Below are 19,080 nucleotides of genomic sequence, written 5' to 3' on the forward strand. Positions count from 1 at the left end.
CCAGCAGCAATCTGAAGGGATCTCAGACCGTCAATATATGTACAAGATGAACAGTTTGTGATCAAATGCCAATTCCGTTGTCGACTCGTCGGCTTCCCCTCCAAATCACGTGGCGATCGATCGGTCGATCTTTTACGATGATTTGCCCTTCTGCTCTGGAAAATAAATCCGATTTCATGTCTTATGCGCAGTACAGCACTGTACGAGACATCGACCATCCAACAACATTTCTACTTGCTGTTCAACTTCCACCTCATGATTCTTCTCATTTCTTTATCGGAGAAAACGATCGATCCGCCTTGAGCTTCAGCTCTATACATATACCCAAATGTGCAAGCTCCAGACCTCTAAATTCCTCAATTGCCCCAATGATTGCTGGCACTTGCCATTTTCAATGAGGTGAAGTCTGATATGGTTTAACTTCAGGTCTTAGGAGCCATTGCTTTGAGTCTTTCCAAAATCACGAAATTGCTATAAACTGCACTTTAAGAGCCGCAAGTTGCCGTGCAGCCCCTCCCAACCCGAAATAATATGACTAATCCATAATAAGGGTATCAAAACGCAGAAATTCAATTCTAGTAAATGTAATTAGAGACTCAAGGCACATAAACTCGATGTCTTCAGTTCCTATACACTAGTGTATTACATAGAAGCGGAAATGGGTCTTTTATGGTCGTAAAAAGGAAATACTAGTGCTATTTAACTCCTACTACAGTAGCGTCAAGCTTGAGACAGCAAAAGTTACTACAACATAGTAATTCACAGTCTTACTGTATCCCTATCAGTTAAGCGTTTGTCTTAACTAAGTACGTAGTATGTCTTAATTGATCCATACATGTAGTGATTCACAGTAAACTAGTTCATACGTACTTGAACCTCACCCGGAATCTCCGATTTCTTCAGCTCAGTCTTGTCTAGCGGGTCTCTGGACCCTTTATCAGCCCTGTTTCAGTCCTGCAACAAACAGATTCCACACAAATCAGCGTTGTTCTTCATTTTCCAGAAACTCCGAATTGATGCAGAACGCCCCACCTTGACTCACACAGCCACAATTACGTCAGATATCGGCACCGCCACCAGTCACCTGACCCAGCTTGTTCCGTGGAATGCGCCTGTTTGGAGTGGATTCAATTTCTAAGAATATCATTGACAGTCTTTTTCTTCCTTCTGTTGTGAAAGCTCTCTCTTTCTATCGCTCTTGACTTGATTTATCTAGAGAAATCAAAGCAAAGAAAGCAGTTTCCAAGGCTTGTGCTTACTCCGCTATATACCGCTGAATTCGGTGACTATCCGGCCAAGCAACCCCTCCAATCAATCTTACGCCGGTGCCTATTCGAAACTCTACCATATCCCATACCGGCCTTTCCCCGTTGACCTTATCACACATCCTCGACTGGCGCTACATTTGTTCGCGCGTGGTGTCACCAGTGTCACGCTGTCAATCTTCAAGCTCTGATCGAATCGGTCAGGCGCCCGTTCGCGACCTCAGTGCATAAGGCGCCGCTCAGCCCCGCGCGGGTAAGGTGCCGCTGCTGCAGGACAAAAAAAAAAGGTTGATAGCAATTTCGATTGCTCAAACAACAACGAACCCACCCACAATGGACGAGGCTACTATACGTCGCAAAGACACCACCAAGGGTCCGCCATTGCGGATTCTTTCTCTCGGTAAGTGCAGTTGTTTCTATTCTTTCTCCCTCCCTCCCCCTCTTCAAGCTGACTTTGTTGACAATGAATAGATGGAGGCGGTGTCCGCGGTTACTCTATGCTTATCATTCTTCAGGAACTGATGTATCGGACTTATGTTGAATGCGAAGGTAAACCCCCTCGTCGCGACCAGATTCCTAAACCGTGCGACCATTTCGATTTGATTGCGGGGACCGGCACTGGCGGGTTGATTGCTATCATGCTTGGCCGACTCCGCCTCGACTTGGAAACTTGCAAAGAAGTCTACGTTCGCATGACTCGCAAGGTATTTGAAACCGATAAGACTATCGCTGGAATTCCATACCGATCGACTCTGTTCAAGGCTTCGAAGCTGGAAGAGGCGATTAGGGAATGTGTGCGCGAACATACGGTGTGGGAGTCGGAAGGAAACGATATGCCCAATAACAATGCCGATCCGAGATCCTCAATGTCCAGTCTTCCATATAGTCCTGGCTCTATTCCACAGCGCTCGGCGAGCAGAGGAAGCTTTAGTACTTCAGGCCAGTCATACTCCCAGGTGCAGACTAATAACCGGGGATCTACTTTCCTCAACGGCTTACGCTGGGGGAATCCGGAGGCATTACTCTATGATAACCGAGAGAACCGGACTAAAACGTGAGTCTTAAATGCGCATATATATCAGGTACAATGTAACTAATTCGTGCTATTAGTGCCGTTACGGCTCTATATAAGGGTACTCCGAAGAACTCGCCTGCAGTGCTTCTACGGTCCTACGATTCTCGCCGCGAACCCCCGCCTGAATTTGACTGCACGATCTGGCAAGCTGGTCGTGCGACATCAGCTACCGGGCTTGCATTCAAGCCAATCCGAATCGGTCAACACAACTTTATCGATGAAGGTCCCGGCACCTACAACCCAGCACCACAAGTTCTTGAGGAAGCGGTCGTCAACGAATGGCCTGGCCGAGAAGTTGGAGTCTTCATTAGTATTGGCACCGGAAGACGGCCGTCGGGAACCAACAACCGACAACATGAATGGTGGGAGGATTTCTTTGGTGACGCACTGGGTACATTCGCCGAGGCACGACGACGACTCATTAGCAAGATCGAAGGTTGCGAGGATATTCACCAGGAGATGTTGCGGGACACTCTTGCAAAACGTAATGTCAACAAGGACGTCTACTGTCGACTCAACGTTGAAGTTGGAGTGGGCGAGTTCGGCATGAACGAGTGGCATCGACTGGCGGACATCAGCACCAATACTCGGCGCTATCTATCCAGACCAGAGGTCAAGAAACAGATCCTTGATTCAAGTGTTCGCTTTGCCAAGATCGAACGCATGAACAGACGTCTAGCTGCGCATGCAGCGGCCGGCGTTGATCGAGATGACATGTCGTTTGACCTTGAGCGCGAGGAGATCACCGTCTCTAGCCACGGCCCGACATACTCAGTGCCGCCTCCCTCGAATCAATTCGCTGTTGAACTGCCCGCCGAGCCTTTGGAGAGTTTCCCTCGTCCGCCTACTCGTGGTTCACCACCCATTCCGACGAACGTACTAGTCACGGCTCCATCAAACGATGACTCGCTCCCAAGTCATCCAGCTCCTTCAGAAAGCATACCGATATCTCCAACGCGACACTCCAGTGGTGAGATTCCGAGTTATCGACCAAGCCATGAGCACTCTCGGCCTTCTTCGCAGCAGCAAATCTCCCCGCGTCACAGCTCCGAGCAATTCTCCCCACTAAATGGCATGCCTCCACCTGTACCACCCAAGACACCTATCCCGTATCCACCAACCGATGATAACGGCAGTGTCTCGATGCCCGCGCCACTCTTCACTCAACCATCTCCTCCATCGGGCGGCAAAGTACGACCACCGTATCCAGATGATGAGGCGCCGCCCGTAGTAAATCGGCAACGCAAGCCAAGCTACCACGTGCGGTGATAGATGATTTGGTCATGCGAAATGGACAAGTCTTGGTCTGCAATTTATGCAGTCTAGTCGTTTCTACGTAATATTTTTCGGGGGCTTCATGTTAATTCTGGTGATTTCCTGTCATTATTTCTGATGGTTTTCTTTCTTTCTTTCTTTTCGTTTCCTGCTGGATACCCTTCATTTGAAACGGTGAATCGGGATGAGATGGAGATACTCAAAGTGACCAGGACTGGGAAGATGGTGTTCTCGGGGTTTCATGAAGACAAGATCTTCGTTTATTGCCGGGATGAAATGAATGATGAATTTTAATGACCATAAAGATGTTGGGTTGTGTTGTATAGTACTAATAATGAGATGCATTACCCTAGTCCTCCTATGTCCACGTATACACATCATCCCAGGATGGATTCAATAATTGACTACTATCTCTATTCTATTAAATAGGAGTTCCCCTATCAACAACTTTTATCAAATCTAAGCTCATCTCAACCCACTTTAATCCCCTAGGAGACGACTAGATACGAGCTAATGCCAACTCAGGAAATGTACCTGACAAGCAACGCCCCACAGTATGGACCACGATGTATCTTTCCCCACAAGCCCAGCCTCTCTGTTTCTGCTGCTTTTCCCCTATTCTCAATCTTTTTTTCTTTAAGACTTTCTCGTTATTTGATTTCTTCATTCTTTTCATTCTCTTCACTTTCATCCTCTCAATCTCTCTACCTTTATCTCCCACTATTTACTCTCGACATTTCCCTACTGCGTACATCCTGCATAATCAAGCAGTGCTGATCATTCGGCCCCGCCTTGTTTTTCTCGTGGCAATTCCATTCCAGAAATCTTCTAGATCATTTCAACAATCAACATTCTTGCAGTCGGAGAATAACCCAGAGTCTTGCATACTATCCCAACTCTGTGATCACTTATTTTTTTTTTTTTACTCTGGTCGCATCTTATCACAAGAATATCAATTTATTCTCTGCTGACAGGCGATACGCCGTGCAACCGTGGCCTTGAACAAAGTGTCTCAGTAGTCGCCGAGTAACGTCTTCGGACGACTCCGTCCTCGCGACACTCGCACTGCTGGCCAGTGATATTTTTCTTCGCTTCTCTTTTCATATCCTTTGTCTGCACATAATTACTTCATCATGGATTTCCACGATCACACATACGCCATGTCGCACACCTCGACACTCCTCGCCCGCGCTGACTCCAGCGGCCGCCCACCCGTCTACAAAGCAATCGGTATTTCGCTAGCCGTTGCATCAGGCGTATTCATCGGAATATCCTTCGTCATGAAGAAAATCGGTCTCCTCAAAGCAAACGTGAAATATAACGAAGAAGCAGGCGAAGGATACGGATACTTGAAGAACTTCTGGTGGTGGGGTGGAATGACGCTCATGATAGTAGGGGAGATATGCAACTTTGTCGCATACGCCTTCGTCGATGCGATCTTAGTTACTCCTCTCGGCGCACTATCCGTCGTGATAACAACCATATTATCCGCGATATTCCTGAAAGAACGGCTTAGTTTCGTGGGGAAAGTCGGCTGTTTCTCGTGTATTATTGGGTCTGTGGTTATTGCAATGAATGCTCCCGAACAATCATCCGTCAGCAATATTCAGGAGATGCAGCATTTTGTTATTACACCTGGATTCTTGACTTATGCCGGTATTATACTGGTTGGGGCGTTTATCACGGCTATTTGGGTGGCACCTCGATATGCGAAGAAGAGCATGTTTGTGTATATTGGGATTTGCAGTATGGTTGGTGGATTGAGTGTTGTTGCGACGCAGGGTTTGGGCTCGGCGATTCTTGCGCAGATTAATGGAGAGCCGCAGTTTAAGCAGTGGTTTCTTTATGTTTTGTTTGTCTTTGTTATTGGGACACTCTTGACGGAGATTATTTATCTCAATGTAAGCTTGACTGGCCTTTATACTTTGCTAACGATCTTTGGGACATTTTGACTGACTTGGCCTTTCTTACAGAAAGCTTTGAATATATTTAATGCGGCGCTCGTCACACCTACTTACTATGTCATGTTCACCACTGCGACTATCGTCACTTCTGCTGTTCTGTTCCAAGGTTTCAAGGGTACCGGCGTCCAAATCGCGACTGTGATCATGGGATTCTTCCAAATCTGCTCTGGCGTTGTTCTATTGCAATTATCCAAGTCTGCCAAAGATGTACCGGATGCCGCCGTGTTTAAAGGTGACCTGGATCAGATTCGTGAAGTTGGGACTCAAGAGGAACCTGAGTATGAGCCCAAGGCGGATTCCATTCGTGGTGCTGCATCTATCATTCGTCGTATATCGACGACTCGCCGCACTGCAGAAGCAGATGAAGCCAGGCGCTTTGTCAATGACAAGCATGAAGATTTCCTGAAACCCCCATCCGAGAATGAGATCATTGAATGGGATGGTCTTCGCCGCCGCAAGACGGTTGTTGGTGAGGGTCCCACGATGTCTCGGCCACATACTCCACGCTCGCCTTCGATCAGACAACCGCTGCCACCACTGGGCATGTCTCGTTTCCCGGATCCCGACGACGATGAAGAAAACCGACCTACTACCAAGCAGAGTGGTCGCTCATTCTTCAGTGACGTTCGATCTCGAGCTTCAAGTGTTCTTCACCCTCATTGGACCCCATTAAACGAGCAAGAAGAAAGCGAGAAACGAACGAGCGGCGGTGCTGTAGATACCGAGTATCACGGCGCTGATCAGGCAGGGCCTCAACTTTTGTCGCATGACATGGGACGCGAGCGCAGCGATACGCCCCGTTCGATTTCTTGGGCCGATGAGAAAGCAGATGAAGGTCTCAGGCCTGAGTCAGGAAATACGCACCGCCAATTCTCATTCAATAATATGATCAACCGAATGAGAGGACACACTGAAACATCTACTAAGCGATCCGCCAGTCCACCCCGCGGTATTTTACGCCGATCTCAGCTCGTCCCTGGCGGTGATCTCCGCCGAACCGCCACGGAAGAAGAGCAACTCGGTCTTGTAAAGGGTGATTCGCGCAATGGGCAGGCAGAAGCGACCGAATCCTTAGGCGAGAAGCTTGAGCGGTGGTCGAGCAGTGAATCTGATCTCAGTGAAGCCCAGCCTTTACCTGCTCCCGGCCCTATCCCAGCTAGCAGACCTCATGGAGACTCAGTCTCCAGCATGTCAACAGCAGCCTTCCCACCCTACGAAGATCACCATGCATTCTACACCCACGGCAACGCCTCAAACCCATATTACCTTCCACCACCATACCTGGCCTCCATCTCGCCAGAGCGAATGGAATCTGATCACGATGGTTGGCAATATCCTAGAGGTCGACGAACTCGCACAAGAACCAACTCCTCATCTCACGCTCGTGCTCCTCCACCCTCACAATCATCCTTCTCGACACACCGTCACCCTAATCCCCTCCCTCCACTTCCAGACAGAGAAGAACAGGAGCCCGCCGGTGGCATAAGATCTCTTTCATCCGAGTCATCTGAAATGGGCGTTACCTCGATCCCATCCACGGATGACCATGATCACGACCGCAACATTACTCAAATACATTCCACCAATCTCGTCCGGCAACAAAGTGGCTGGCGGAGACATATGTCTGAAGCAAGCAGTGATGATGGCGAATCATATGAGGAACGGGGGCAGGGTCATTGAGTGGGGTCAGTATTTATGTGAAGAGCTACGCCTCTTATGTACTTGTGTTTTGATGCATTTGCGACGGTGTTAGGGATATATTTTATGGACATGTATCTTTTTTTGCTCGGATCTAACGTGACTGACTGTATTTTGAATGCGAGTACATACTATCAATGTACAAATACTATGGATGATAATGACAATGATAATGATTGAGTCTTGATATATACCTGTAGAGAGATCTCCTACACAGTGTAGTAAGCAGTGATCGAGACTCAGTATAAAATAGAGAAGTTATCACATACTTGAAAATTCCAGATCATTATGAAAATCTTCAAAAACGCCACAAGATGCAATGTATGCAATGCCCGAGTCCACAAAACGCCTCGCTAATATCGAGAGATAAATAACCCTGGGAGAGAAAAAGGGAGCGAATACAATTCCCAGTTGATAAAGCAATCTGAGCAGGACTTATCTCTTTCATGCAAACAAACCATATCCAATTTAATCCCCATCAACCACCAAAATACCCAGCAACGCTCCTCTGCCCCTTAGAAGCAACATTCAAAACAGAAAACCGCACCTCGGATAACCGTTTCCCAGCCTTAATACTCTCAAGCACCCTGGAAAGAAAAAAAAATTAGCTCCTCTATCCCAGAACCTGCCACTAAAGGCAAAAACGAATAAGTGAAAATCAACACATACCATTCAATACCAACGATCTTAGTTCCCTTCCACCCACCTCTAGAAATTTCAGTCTCCAATTTCCTAGCAGCAAGTCCACCACCAGCACCGGAACCTTTTGTACCGGGTTGCGCGACGATAATGTGCGTTACATTTTTGCGGGACATGTATGTTGCGACGTTTGCGCCGTTCGCGACGAGAAGGTGTTTTAATTTATGGTCTGAGATTTGAGGGAGGGTTGTGCCGTTTATATAAATTGATGTTCCGGTGAATATATTTGATTTGGTTTTTGGTGCAGGTTGTAGTTGTTTTTGTGTTTGTTCGGATGTTGAGTGAGTCGAAGTTGAATTCGTATCTGAATCAGTCTTTCCTCCTTCCATTAAGAGATCTGGGCTTGGTATTTGTGCTTCGATTTCGGTGTCTGTTGTATGCGTGGAAGATGGTTTAATCTGGTTTGTTCCTGATAGTGACCGTGACCTCGTCACTGGTTCGGACGAATCTCTAGATAGAGACCTCTTCTCCATTTCACCCTCGATAGTCCCAACAGGATTTACCAATCTCAACTTCTTATCTGACAAATGCATGCTCTGACCCTCCGCCTTACGCTTATTAACACCCATAAAGCTCCGAATATCCTTCACTCCCAAGCGCGATCGTTTGGCCTCCGCATCCGAAACCCATCGATACTCTCCACCAGATCTAATCTTAGAAGTCTGATTTCCATCTCCACCCCAATGTGAGCCTGACTCTCCTGAACCAGTCTCGGGCGAATCAGGCGCAATCGTCCCGTCAAAGGCACCAGGACTAGCACTTGAATTGCAGTCACCCTCTCCTCTGAACCCGGGGAGGCAATTTCCGGTCAAGTACTGACGAGAAAGCTTTTCGGCGCGCGTATCGCGCCATGCGGTTGTATTTGAGTAGGGGTTATCAGCTACTTGGTGTCCTGTTGAATGGGAGGCCCAGTTATCGAAAGTGGTATTTCGGAGGTGCGGTTGCTTCGGTTTGGCCGGTGGCATTGTAGTGCCAGAGTGGTGTTCGTGTACTCGTAGTCCGTTGCTGGAGCGGAATGATATTTCCGTGATCGATTGCGGGCGATACGCGGGTGGTGTGGTGTGGGTTTGAATGTTTCTTTTGTTTCGAGTCGGTCAGGTTTTGCCATGGTTGAATGACGTTGGAGGGTCCGATGTTGGAACCGTGGTTGAAGTGTTTGGATTTTGCTGTTTTGGGATAGGGTTGGTTTGTCACGTGGGAATGCTACGAATGATGAATGTTAAGTCTGTCTTCTTTCGTTTTCCAAATTGCTGAGCATAAATTGATTTATAGACTTGAATTGGAATTGCAATGTTGCTAATTGGTCTACTAGGAGCTTGCTGTTTACCAGTACTATATCGATCATGACAATGTTTAAGCAGCGGCTCATGCATACCTGTGCACAGTATGCAGAGGTATATATATCTAAGCTTTGGGGACGCCAACTTGAAGAGGACGAGACCCTTTGCACACATGTACTATACTGTAGATACAGTGCGCTGCTTGTAGTGGTCGAAGCATTGATAAATAAACATCTGCATTGGAATACAACCCCCTGTAATAGATCCTACACAAGTATAATTCTACTACTAGTACTACTAGTATCAGTTGAAGGCTAATCCAAAGAATCGCATTCGTATAATTGCTAATAGACCATATGATCAAATCGCGATTATACTGTTGATACCTAGGTATATCATAGCAAGTCATTTCTGTAAAAGCACAACGGCAAACCAAATGTAATACCAATCAAGAAGTGGATAGTTGAATCCATGGAAATCTGACTGCCAGTGCTGAGCCGTTGAAATGTCCTGTAGTCCTACAGCAAGCAACCAGAGTGTGAGCCTCAGTTCGGCATATATTCCTTCTCTACATATGTGACACTGGAAGCACCAAGCAAAAGAACTAATTTGAAATCACTAGCCCAGCCCAATCCACTTAAGAAACCCCGGAAGATTAAACAGCCTCAAGAACTATAGAAGCTTATACACTCCGCAGCAAACCATCACCCGAAACCTACCCAGCTCTACAGTACATCTGCGCCTTAATCTCGGCACCACCCTTGTTCAAATGCACTACGCTTCCAGAAGCCTGCTGCAACCTGCCCGAGATCTCTGCACAGCTCTGTACACCGTGCGAGGTCCCGATGCATTGTGGCTAGCCGACGTCGTGCGTATGGAGAAGTCCGATATCATCGCAGAGAGAGCTCGTACATCAACCATATATCGAAATGATGTCAGCCATAGAAAGTGCCACCCCAGCATTCCCATCAACAGCCTCAGTCTCACCTGTACCGAGCATCTAACCCGACCACACGAACATGAACACGAGACATAGTCAAAAGGTCGGTCTAAATCAAGGCACTACATGCACAAACCAAATGCAGGCTACGCAATACATTCCAGGTCTTAGATTCGGGGGCGGAGAGATAAAGAAGAATAAGAAAAAAAGTAAAAAAAAAGAAAAAACTTTCACGAGGTGTGGGCAGTCGATGATACCAAGCAGACACACTCACAAGCCACAAGGGATGGAGGATATCTGCACCAGAGCCTGAGCAAGCCCAAACCTAAGCATAGTCCAGCCCAGCCCAGCCCAAGCCAAGCCCTCAGACAAAGTGTTGAGTATCTGCGACAGGCAGAAATGTGAAGCCTGAAACCAGCGGTGTGCAACAGTAGTCGCCAGATCCCAGCAAGACAAGTCTCCCAATTGGGTCCAGAACAAGCAAGACACGCATAGTATACTTCGAGAATGTAGCGACCCACGCGTTTCGGACAGGAAAGGTCAAAAAAAGACAGAAACGAAACAAGGAAGGGATGATAGGAGAAAAAAAAATAGGATAAAAATGAAATGATTTTTTTTTGGAAAAGAATTCGCGCGCGCTACGAGCGATGACAGCAACAGCAGCAGCAGCACAGAAGCTTTCTACGGGGAGGGAAGAAGATCACAGACTTTCGGGAGTGTTGCAGAGACATAGGGTGGATATTGATATGCATGCAGGCGAGGAAGGATAAGAGTCTGTGCATGCATTCTTCGATCGTCTGGGGGAGAGTCTGACAAGACGGTGAAGATGAGGATGGAGAAGATGGTGAGGCTGCTCTACTGGCACGGGGAAAGGAAAAAGTGGCACGGTGGCACGGTGAGCAAGACACTTGAGAGTGTCTAAGCAGGGCCGAGCAGATCCCATCCGATCTGGCTCAGAGAAGCTACTGTAGTGTACGTACAGTACATCAACTGGGGGAAGAGGGGAAATCATGCACGGTGGCAGAGATGTGCAGAATGCATTAGGGGGAGGGGAGCAGGCCCGAATGTCGTACATCAAGTCTGCGGACTTTCTCTTGTCCCTAGGAAGTCTTTAGTTAGGGCAGAGTCGGACCGCAACGGTATCAACGCTGACGTCGTGCCGATCATGAAGGTTTCAGATATTGAAGAGACAAGAGTCGTACCCATGTACTTAATGTAGTATGTATATACGGAGTAATTTTGTATGTACATAGTAGAGAAATGGATCGTGGAATTACTCCGTAAAAGTGGAATGAATGAGACCATCTCTACTCTGAATTGAGGAATAACTAATCGGAATCTGAATTCCAGTATTTCATTTCCAACCGGCCCTGACCGGGTGCCCAGCTAAACATCCACATCCCTTCAATCATTCAAAAGGGAATAGACCGAGAAACTTAGTGTGGGACGTGCAAATAACTCCCCATTCACAATGACCAGGATAAAATCACACACCTTTCTATGCCTACATTGTACAGTATCTGACAAGACCAGACCAGTCCAGATCAAAGGGAGGGATGGGGGAAGAGCAGCATCCCCCGAACAAGGCCAGTCCACAAATCCACAAATCCACCACGACCAACGGCCAGTGGATCAACCTGTGCCACGTCTGCACGCAAGGGGGCAACTGGCGGTGAAATCCACCACGATCTAGGCCACCAGCTACGTGGTCGCGGCCACCGCCAGTCATTGTCCGGTCGGATCGTCGATCGGCGGGCGCTTGCAGCTCATCCTTCCCCCCTCTTCTCGTCCGGAGTATCCAATAGAACCAATAGGAGATGTGGAGGAGGAACTAGCGTGGTTACACCTTTTGGACGCCCCCTCATTCAGCCTGTGAAGCCGATCATGACGGGCTCTGATGTTGCTCTTTTGATTCGGAGAAGAGGCCCGACATGGAATGGGTCAGTGGATCTCCCCAGCACACTCACCACTCCCAAGCCCTTGTTGACCTCCGTAAAACTTGAAGCACGGAGCACAGCACATCACAGTGGGGAAGGGGTTACTCCGAGGAAAGAGAGCAGAGTGACGCTAGGCGAGCAAGATGAACGTGCAGTCGATCTCTCACGGGACAAATGCAATGCGAGGTTAAATCGGGGTCGCACGGCCCGGCTTCGATCCTGGTCTATGCGTGAGCATTGATCTAGCGAGTCATATTGTATTCAGTGTTGAGGAGCAGCATACATAGCATACCTTTAATCATACTGATACTCCATATTATATCCTATGTTCAATGTGTAAAGTCGATATTGAATACTCCATTCTCACTATCCTCCGTAGTATCTCGGAGAGAATCCCCACCAAATGCCCTGTGCGACCCCGACGGCCCGCAAAACCAGGGCATCCCTGTTAAAAAACTCGCTAGTGTCTTTCGTCCGACCAAAAGTCCCATTTCCTCCGTCCCACCGAGGTCAGCAATGATCATAGTAGAGCGGGGAGAGTGATCCGGATGACATCCATAACACTACCCAGTATACTCCGGAACGAGAAGGAACAAGATAGGGAAAACATAATCAAGATAATAAACAAGTACTGTACCCGGGTAAATGTAAGTAGAAGTATTAAGTGCCAGTGCCAGTGTCAGCATAAGCGTAAGCTACGGCGTGCTCTCCTCCGACATTATTTCTGCACAGTGCAACCTGTCATTCTCTGCACGGACGGGCTGCAGGGTCATTTGTCTGCAAGGTACGGGCGAACCCGTCGATCGATGGTCCATGCTGGATAGTACGGCTAAAAAGTAGTAAAAAAAAAGACTCAGTGGAGAGTCTGCCAAAAGCACCGTTATTTCGGACAAGATACAGAGAGGAGAGGAGAGGATCTGCTCGGAACGGGGGGGGAGGGGAGATGGATGGTCCTTAATCAAACCAAGGCTGAACTATGGAGTATTGTACGGAGGGAGGAGTAAACTAGCTGACCTATACGGAGTAGTCATAATGGATTGGGCGAGAAAGTAAAAAAAGCAATATTATACAAGATGGTCATTGCCTGAAGCAATTATCAAGTTGGAAAAAGGAGGAAAGGAGAGAAGTAAACATGATGTCTGTATACTCATACTCCATACTCCATGCTATGTAAAAATTATAGATTGATGTTATTTGTATAAACTATAGTTAATTCTCGATCCCTTGCTTATCTTCACGGTTCAACGGTTCGAACAATATGATAGATTACATGGAGTGGGTTGTGTGCTGAGCGCTGAGTCTAGCGAGTCCCACATCGCTGGTCCAAGCTCAGTTGAATGTGATTGTGATTCGATTGGATTACGATGGCCCCGTCAGGATAGTCGGGGTTGGTTGGGTTGGTTGGGGTCGGGGCTGGTCGGTGTTGAATACAGCTCAAATGGTAGAAGACAAAAAAAAAATTAAATAAATCAAGAAATGAAGTGGCACCCACTCACTAATATTTTTCCTTTTCTGAATCCCCGTCATCCCCTTGGATTTGCAATTCTTTTCCCATTGTTGATGGGGCGGATCCCCCCTACTGTACGCTGCGCAGCGGGTATCGGGCCGTCGATAGCGAGCTGCGGCGCAGGGATAGTCTACTCTTATACGTGATAATCTTCTACGTGATGCTATACACCTATGTGTGTACATAGTACATAGTGCACTGTATACACGCACAGTGTAGACCATATACATGACAATGGACATTGAGGTGAATCTCTGTTATTCTATACTAGTACTGCCGCCAGACGAGGAATGATACTCCAGCCACCGTGCCCTCCACATTGTACTCCGTGCTCTATACAGTACATAGTATGTATGGAGGATGTATCCCAACCCCCACTACAAGCCCCGTTTCTTCCCGACGAAGCCAATGGTCCGTGTGGACGAGTGGATTGGCTCGACGCCACTGAAGAACCCACAAAATGACGAGCAGAAGCGATATCGACCCTACCTACAGTAGATGGCCAGGGTCATGTATCTCATAACCTTTACTATAGTATATTTGTTTCTTATAATGGACATACATAGTACAATTCAATAGACCATGGAATTCCCCAATAATATCCGATAGCGTGGAATACTCTGGACACGTCAAGAACTGACATCTGTCAACCTTGTTCGAAGTAAGGGTGACTGGCGGTGAATCTCGTTTACTCAGCATCTATCGAGTCTCTCTGCTCTCTCCTCCCTCGACTCTATTTACATTACTCCGTGGAGATACTGTACTGTGATTGCAGAGTCTGCTCCCCTTGCTGTTCCCACGTCATTCTACTACACTCTCGTCTCTCGTCTCCCAACGAATATCACGCAACCGACTTACCCTGATCTAGTCTAGTGTAGTCTAGTCAGAAGAATAGATCGAGTCCAGCCAGTCACTCTGTATTAACTAAAACTCCGTACTATGAATACTACTCCGTACTCCATTCTCCATACAATGTAATCAAAATCCTTTCTGCTGCTCGTCACGGGGGCTACGGGCACAGGCTAGCTATGGCTACAAATAAACGCCCAGCCGTCGCACTGGCAGGGATTTCCGAGAGAACAGACCCTCGATTGACCCAAGCCACCCGTGCGTGGTGTCCTCTGGGCCAGTAGATTTTTTTTTTCTTCTTTTTATCCCTTGATACGAGTGTCTAACTCTGGTCAGTTAATCTTCCAGTGTATCTACACTAGTGTGTACAAGGATATGATCTCTACATACTAGACTATACCTACGTAGTAGATATAGATATTGATTGCTATAGATATTAATATTAATATTAGTATTAGTACTCTGTACTGATGGTATTTCTCTGCGGGTACGATCGACGGGCCGCGCTCAGCATATCCGGGCGGGAGTCCGTGTTGATCGATCACTCCACTAGGTCGAGCGCCAAGTAAGATTGACCAGATTGTATAGTACGGAGTATGTATTCACTAGTTTACTAGTGACTATTGTTAGTAGGTTAGTGAGTTCGTAGTGAGTTCGTAGTGTGTACTACCTATGTACTAATTATGTACTGTTTTAGTGTGTAAGTGTGTATGGATGATAGACTACCCTCAACCATGGTACAGATGTCGCTCCATGTACAACCAAGGTTCTATACAGTCTACTGTATAGATGTATATTTTATCTTTTACTACTACGGAATATACAAATATACAACACATATACATATGATGTATACATACTATGTACAATTGACTAGTATGTAGCTGACTTACTGTTAGTGCGTCCCCCCATCAACAGTGCGTGGCATTCACCTGCAGCTTCATTTTTTTTTTTTCCGTTTCCTTTTTTTTATTTTTATTTCATTTTCAATTTTTTTTTTTTTTTCATAATTATTCCTTTCTATTTTATTTTCTTCTTTTTTGATATTATTAAATTATTATTTTATTTCTTCCTTGCTTCAGTGGCGGTTGACTCGATCGTCTCCTCTTCTCTCTTCCCCACCAATTCTTCTCTTTCTAGCACCAACCTCTTCTCTTCTCTTTCTTTTCCCTTTCCCCCCCCCCGGCCCACATGGTGATTTGATGCTATTTCAAGTTGAGCCAAACAACTCAAAAGGGCCAGCCCGGGATTGTCTTTGCATTCCCAGCCTTCTTTTTCTTCACCCTCCCACTTTCTCCCTCTCTCCCTCTTTTTCCAAAACCAAAAAAGGTCTCTCTCTCTTAGTCATCTGATCGACCTGCGGCTCCTTTAATGCGTTGCTGCTCTTCTCCCCCTTCCGTGAACTGCAGAGGGATGCGTTTGCTGCACGCCAGCCTCCTTCTGTAAAACCTCCCTTGGGAACCGCTGCGGCCTTATTTTTGTACTTTCTTGCTCTGTGCATTACTTTTATTGCTCTTAACTCGTTCATCTTGCTCTTTGCTCTTGCTCATGCTCACATTTCCATGTTTTGTCACGACCGTTCATGATCTTTGATGACTCTGTCTGATTCATTGCATTGAGCCCTATAGTTGTTGAAGCCTGATATCTTCTCCCTCCCCCCCCTTCCCTCCCACACATTTTATTTTTGATTTATCTTGCATTGTTTGGTCAAGATTATTTCTGTTGGCTACTCTCTTCTACCGGATTGCTCTTTCGTGCGACATCACAAACCTCTTTCATCCGTTTGATCGGCTTGTCGCACTTCCCCGGTCCAGCTTGTTCCACCCCTCCCCGCAGTCTCTCTTCTTCCCCCCAAAACCTTCCAACTCTACACTTCTTTCCCCCCCGTGAAACCAAAAACCGAAAAGCTGGAGCTGCCGTCGATCTCGCAGGTCCACACCCGCGGTCCTGCTGATACCCCTTGGTACAACCACCACGCGGCAGAACGTCCGTTACTACCAGGTGATAAGCTCCCCGCGCTCAGCCTACCGACAGCTTCCCAAATCCCATCGCGCTACGTTTATCCAGACCCGAGCTCTGTTAGCTCAAGTGCGCGCACAAGTCTGTCCAGCGCCTCTGCAGCAGCAATTCAGGAACCGAGAAGTCCCCCTCCCTCCGAATTGGGGACTCAACCTCGTCTCCCTCTGGATTCGGAGTACGTTGCCCAAGAGGGCTACTATCCCAGCCCAACCTCACTCGGCAGTATGAATCAGACTCAGCCGTATATGGATGTTCATTCCCATATGTCTTCCGCTCAATCGTACGCTTCACAGGGCGCTACCGCTGGCGCTATGCCACATTATAATTATCATCAGCAACCGTCGGTACTACAGCCTGCCTCTTCCTATGGCCCGGCCTCGTACTCGCAGTATGGTTATCCCAATGGAGTGACTTCGCCGCCCACAGGGCATCCACCGCCACCGAGCTCTATGGCGGGACAGATGCCTGCTCAACTGTTGCCTCTTCCAGGTAAATCATCTAAAAAAAATTTACCAAATTCTGAACGATCAATACTAATTATTCTTAGTCAATCACTCGGTTGCCCCGCCGGGATACGGAAATAACACCGGTGCCCCATTGCAAGGGTTTGTCTATGATTCAACAGGCCAGGTTGCTCCCCCTGGCGCCAAACCTCGCGTTACAGCTACTCTGTGGGAGGATGAGGGCAGTCTCTGTTATCAAGTGGAGTCGAAAGGTGTCTGCGTGGCTCGGAGAGAGGGTGAGTGATCTTGAGACGTAACATATTGATTGATACCAAAGGAGCATTGACTTACAATTATAATAGATAACCATATGATCAACGGCACAAAGCTGCTGAACGTCGCAGGTATGACCCGTGGTCGTCGTGATGGTATCCTCAAGAGCGAGAAATTACGCCATGTGGTGAAGATCGGCCCGATGCATTTGAAAGGTGTCTGGTATGTTATCCTCAACCTTTCGTTCTTTTAAAGCTTTCTCCCTATTAACCTGTTCCTATAGGATTCCCTTCGAACGTGCGTTGGAATTTGCCAACAAGGAGAAGATTACCGATCTTTTGTATCCTCTCTTCGTGCATAACATTGGTGGTCTGCTGTATCATCCAGCAAACCAGACTCGCACCAACTTGGTGGTGCAAGAATCTCAGAACCGCCGTCTGGAAGGTCCCCCAACAGGACCACAGCGTACCCCGACAGCACCACAGCCCTCGACCCTGCACCATGCCATGCAGACACCCATGTCTTCCCACATGTCTCAACCATCGTCCATGGGTGGTGGGCCTCGACCTGGTATTGAGCGCGCCAACACCTTTCCCACCCCGCCTGCCAGTGCATCGAGTTTGATGGGAGTCACCAACCAAGGCAGCTCATACGAATGGGGCGGCCAGGGAATGAATTCGGGCGTGCCGCAGTCGCAGCAGCCTCTCTCCATTGACACCACATTGAGCAACCAACGTTCCATGCCGACCACGCCTGCGACCACCCCTCCTGGAAGCAACATGCAGGTTATGCCGCCTTACCAGCCTCAGTCAGGCTACGATAGCAAGCCATACTACTCCGCGGCCCCGCCAAATCATTCCCAATACGCACCCCAGACGCCAATGACCCAATCCGGCCTCTCCAGCTACGGCCAAACACTGCCTAATGTGAGCTATCTGAAGAACGAAATGGCGCCACCGACAGGTCGGGCTCCTGGTGCTCCTGAGACCGAAACCCCTGATCTAAAGTCTGACCGCTACTCCCAGAGCAATGGTCCCGGTGAATCAGTACCGGAGCAGGAATCGGAGTATCTGCAAGATCAAGGCACAAATTATAACGCCAACCGCGGATCTTACACCTACAGCACTAATCCCTCCGTCGGTTCTCTCACCGGTGATCATCCCCAGTTAACACCAGAGATGGCCGGATCCCCGCAGCAAAATGGATCAGGTCGTATGACACCGCGAACTAGTGGTGGACCTCCACCACACTGGGCATCAGGTTATAATACTCCGCCCCGTCCTCCAGCAGCAACGACCCTCTACAATGCTGTCAGCGATACACGTGGGACTCCGGCAAACGCGGCATCAGACCCTTACTCCATGGCCTCAACCACTACCCCTGTCTACTCGACCGCGATGAATGGATCTCTAGGCTCAGGCAACAAACGCATGCGCGAAGAAGACGAAGTGGTTCGACCCGAAAGCGCCGAATTCGAGAGCAAACGTCGCAAGACTATCACTGATACCAGTCTCGGTGGTCCTGTTGGAGCACCGATCCTTCAACCTATGAAGACTGGTGCAGTCATGGGTCGTCGTCGATAAATCTCTGTAATTGTCTTCGATAAAACCCTTCAGCCGCCAAGACGGATTCAAACAATCTACTCGCTGTTTGCATGAAAAAAACTGCCTAAAACCTATTGAATTGGGTTTGATCTGAAGCCGACAAGAAGAAAGGAAAAAATAACACCATCTCAAAAAAAGCTTTGCTTGAACTGTGCATCGCTACATTCTGCTTCATTTCACTTCTGGTCATCACCTACCTATTCCGCGAAGCCCACATTTTTCAAATTCTCCGGAGAGAACAAAATTGATTAT

General features: G+C 47.8%; 5 protein-coding genes across 5 annotated transcripts; 4 read left to right on the forward strand and 1 right to left on the reverse strand.

Annotated features, from left to right (window-relative positions):
* Nucleotides 1-1,598: 1,598 nt before the first annotated feature.
* On the forward strand, nt 1,599-3,609 carry N7469_003727 (putative Patatin-like serine hydrolase; the record flags this gene model as incomplete). Its single annotated transcript, XM_056642647.1, has 3 exons — nt 1,599-1,665; nt 1,737-2,319; nt 2,376-3,609. The coding sequence occupies 3 exons, from the start codon at nt 1,599-1,601 to the stop codon at nt 3,607-3,609; spliced, it is 1,884 nt and encodes a 627-aa protein (XP_056502059.1).
* Nucleotides 3,610-4,748: 1,139 nt separating this feature from the next.
* On the forward strand, nt 4,749-7,259 carry N7469_003728 (DUF803 domain membrane protein; the record flags this gene model as incomplete). Its single annotated transcript, XM_056642648.1, has 2 exons — nt 4,749-5,516; nt 5,589-7,259. The coding sequence occupies 2 exons, from the start codon at nt 4,749-4,751 to the stop codon at nt 7,257-7,259; spliced, it is 2,439 nt and encodes an 812-aa protein (XP_056502060.1).
* A 496-nt stretch (nt 7,260-7,755) lies between these two features.
* On the reverse strand, nt 7,756-8,941 carry N7469_003729 (uncharacterized protein; the record flags this gene model as incomplete). The annotated part of the gene is made up of 2 exons (XM_056642649.1): nt 7,756-7,864; nt 7,947-8,941. The coding sequence occupies 2 exons, from the start codon at nt 8,939-8,941 to the stop codon at nt 7,756-7,758; spliced, it is 1,104 nt and encodes a 367-aa protein (XP_056502061.1).
* Nucleotides 8,942-12,080: 3,139 nt separating this feature from the next.
* Nucleotides 12,081-12,374, forward strand: N7469_003730 (uncharacterized protein; the record flags this gene model as incomplete). Its single annotated transcript, XM_056642650.1, has 1 exon — nt 12,081-12,374. One exon carries the CDS (start codon nt 12,081-12,083, stop codon nt 12,372-12,374), a length of 294 nt encoding a protein of 97 aa, XP_056502062.1.
* Nucleotides 12,375-15,337: 2,963 nt separating this feature from the next.
* On the forward strand, nt 15,338-18,807 carry N7469_003731 (KilA-N domain-containing protein; the record flags this gene model as incomplete). The annotated part of the gene is made up of 5 exons (XM_056642651.1): nt 15,338-15,365; nt 16,326-16,997; nt 17,056-17,247; nt 17,314-17,446; nt 17,508-18,807. 5 exons carry the CDS (start codon nt 15,338-15,340, stop codon nt 18,805-18,807), a joined length of 2,325 nt encoding a protein of 774 aa, XP_056502063.1.
* Between the last annotated feature and the right edge of the window lie 273 nt (nt 18,808-19,080).

The sequence above is a fragment of the Penicillium citrinum genome (assembly GCF_028827155.1).
Source record: "Penicillium citrinum strain IBT 23319 chromosome Unknown utg000003l:1.0-4596430.0:1.0-4598250.0, whole genome shotgun sequence".
NCBI classification, from domain to species: domain Eukaryota; kingdom Fungi; phylum Ascomycota; class Eurotiomycetes; order Eurotiales; family Aspergillaceae; genus Penicillium; species Penicillium citrinum.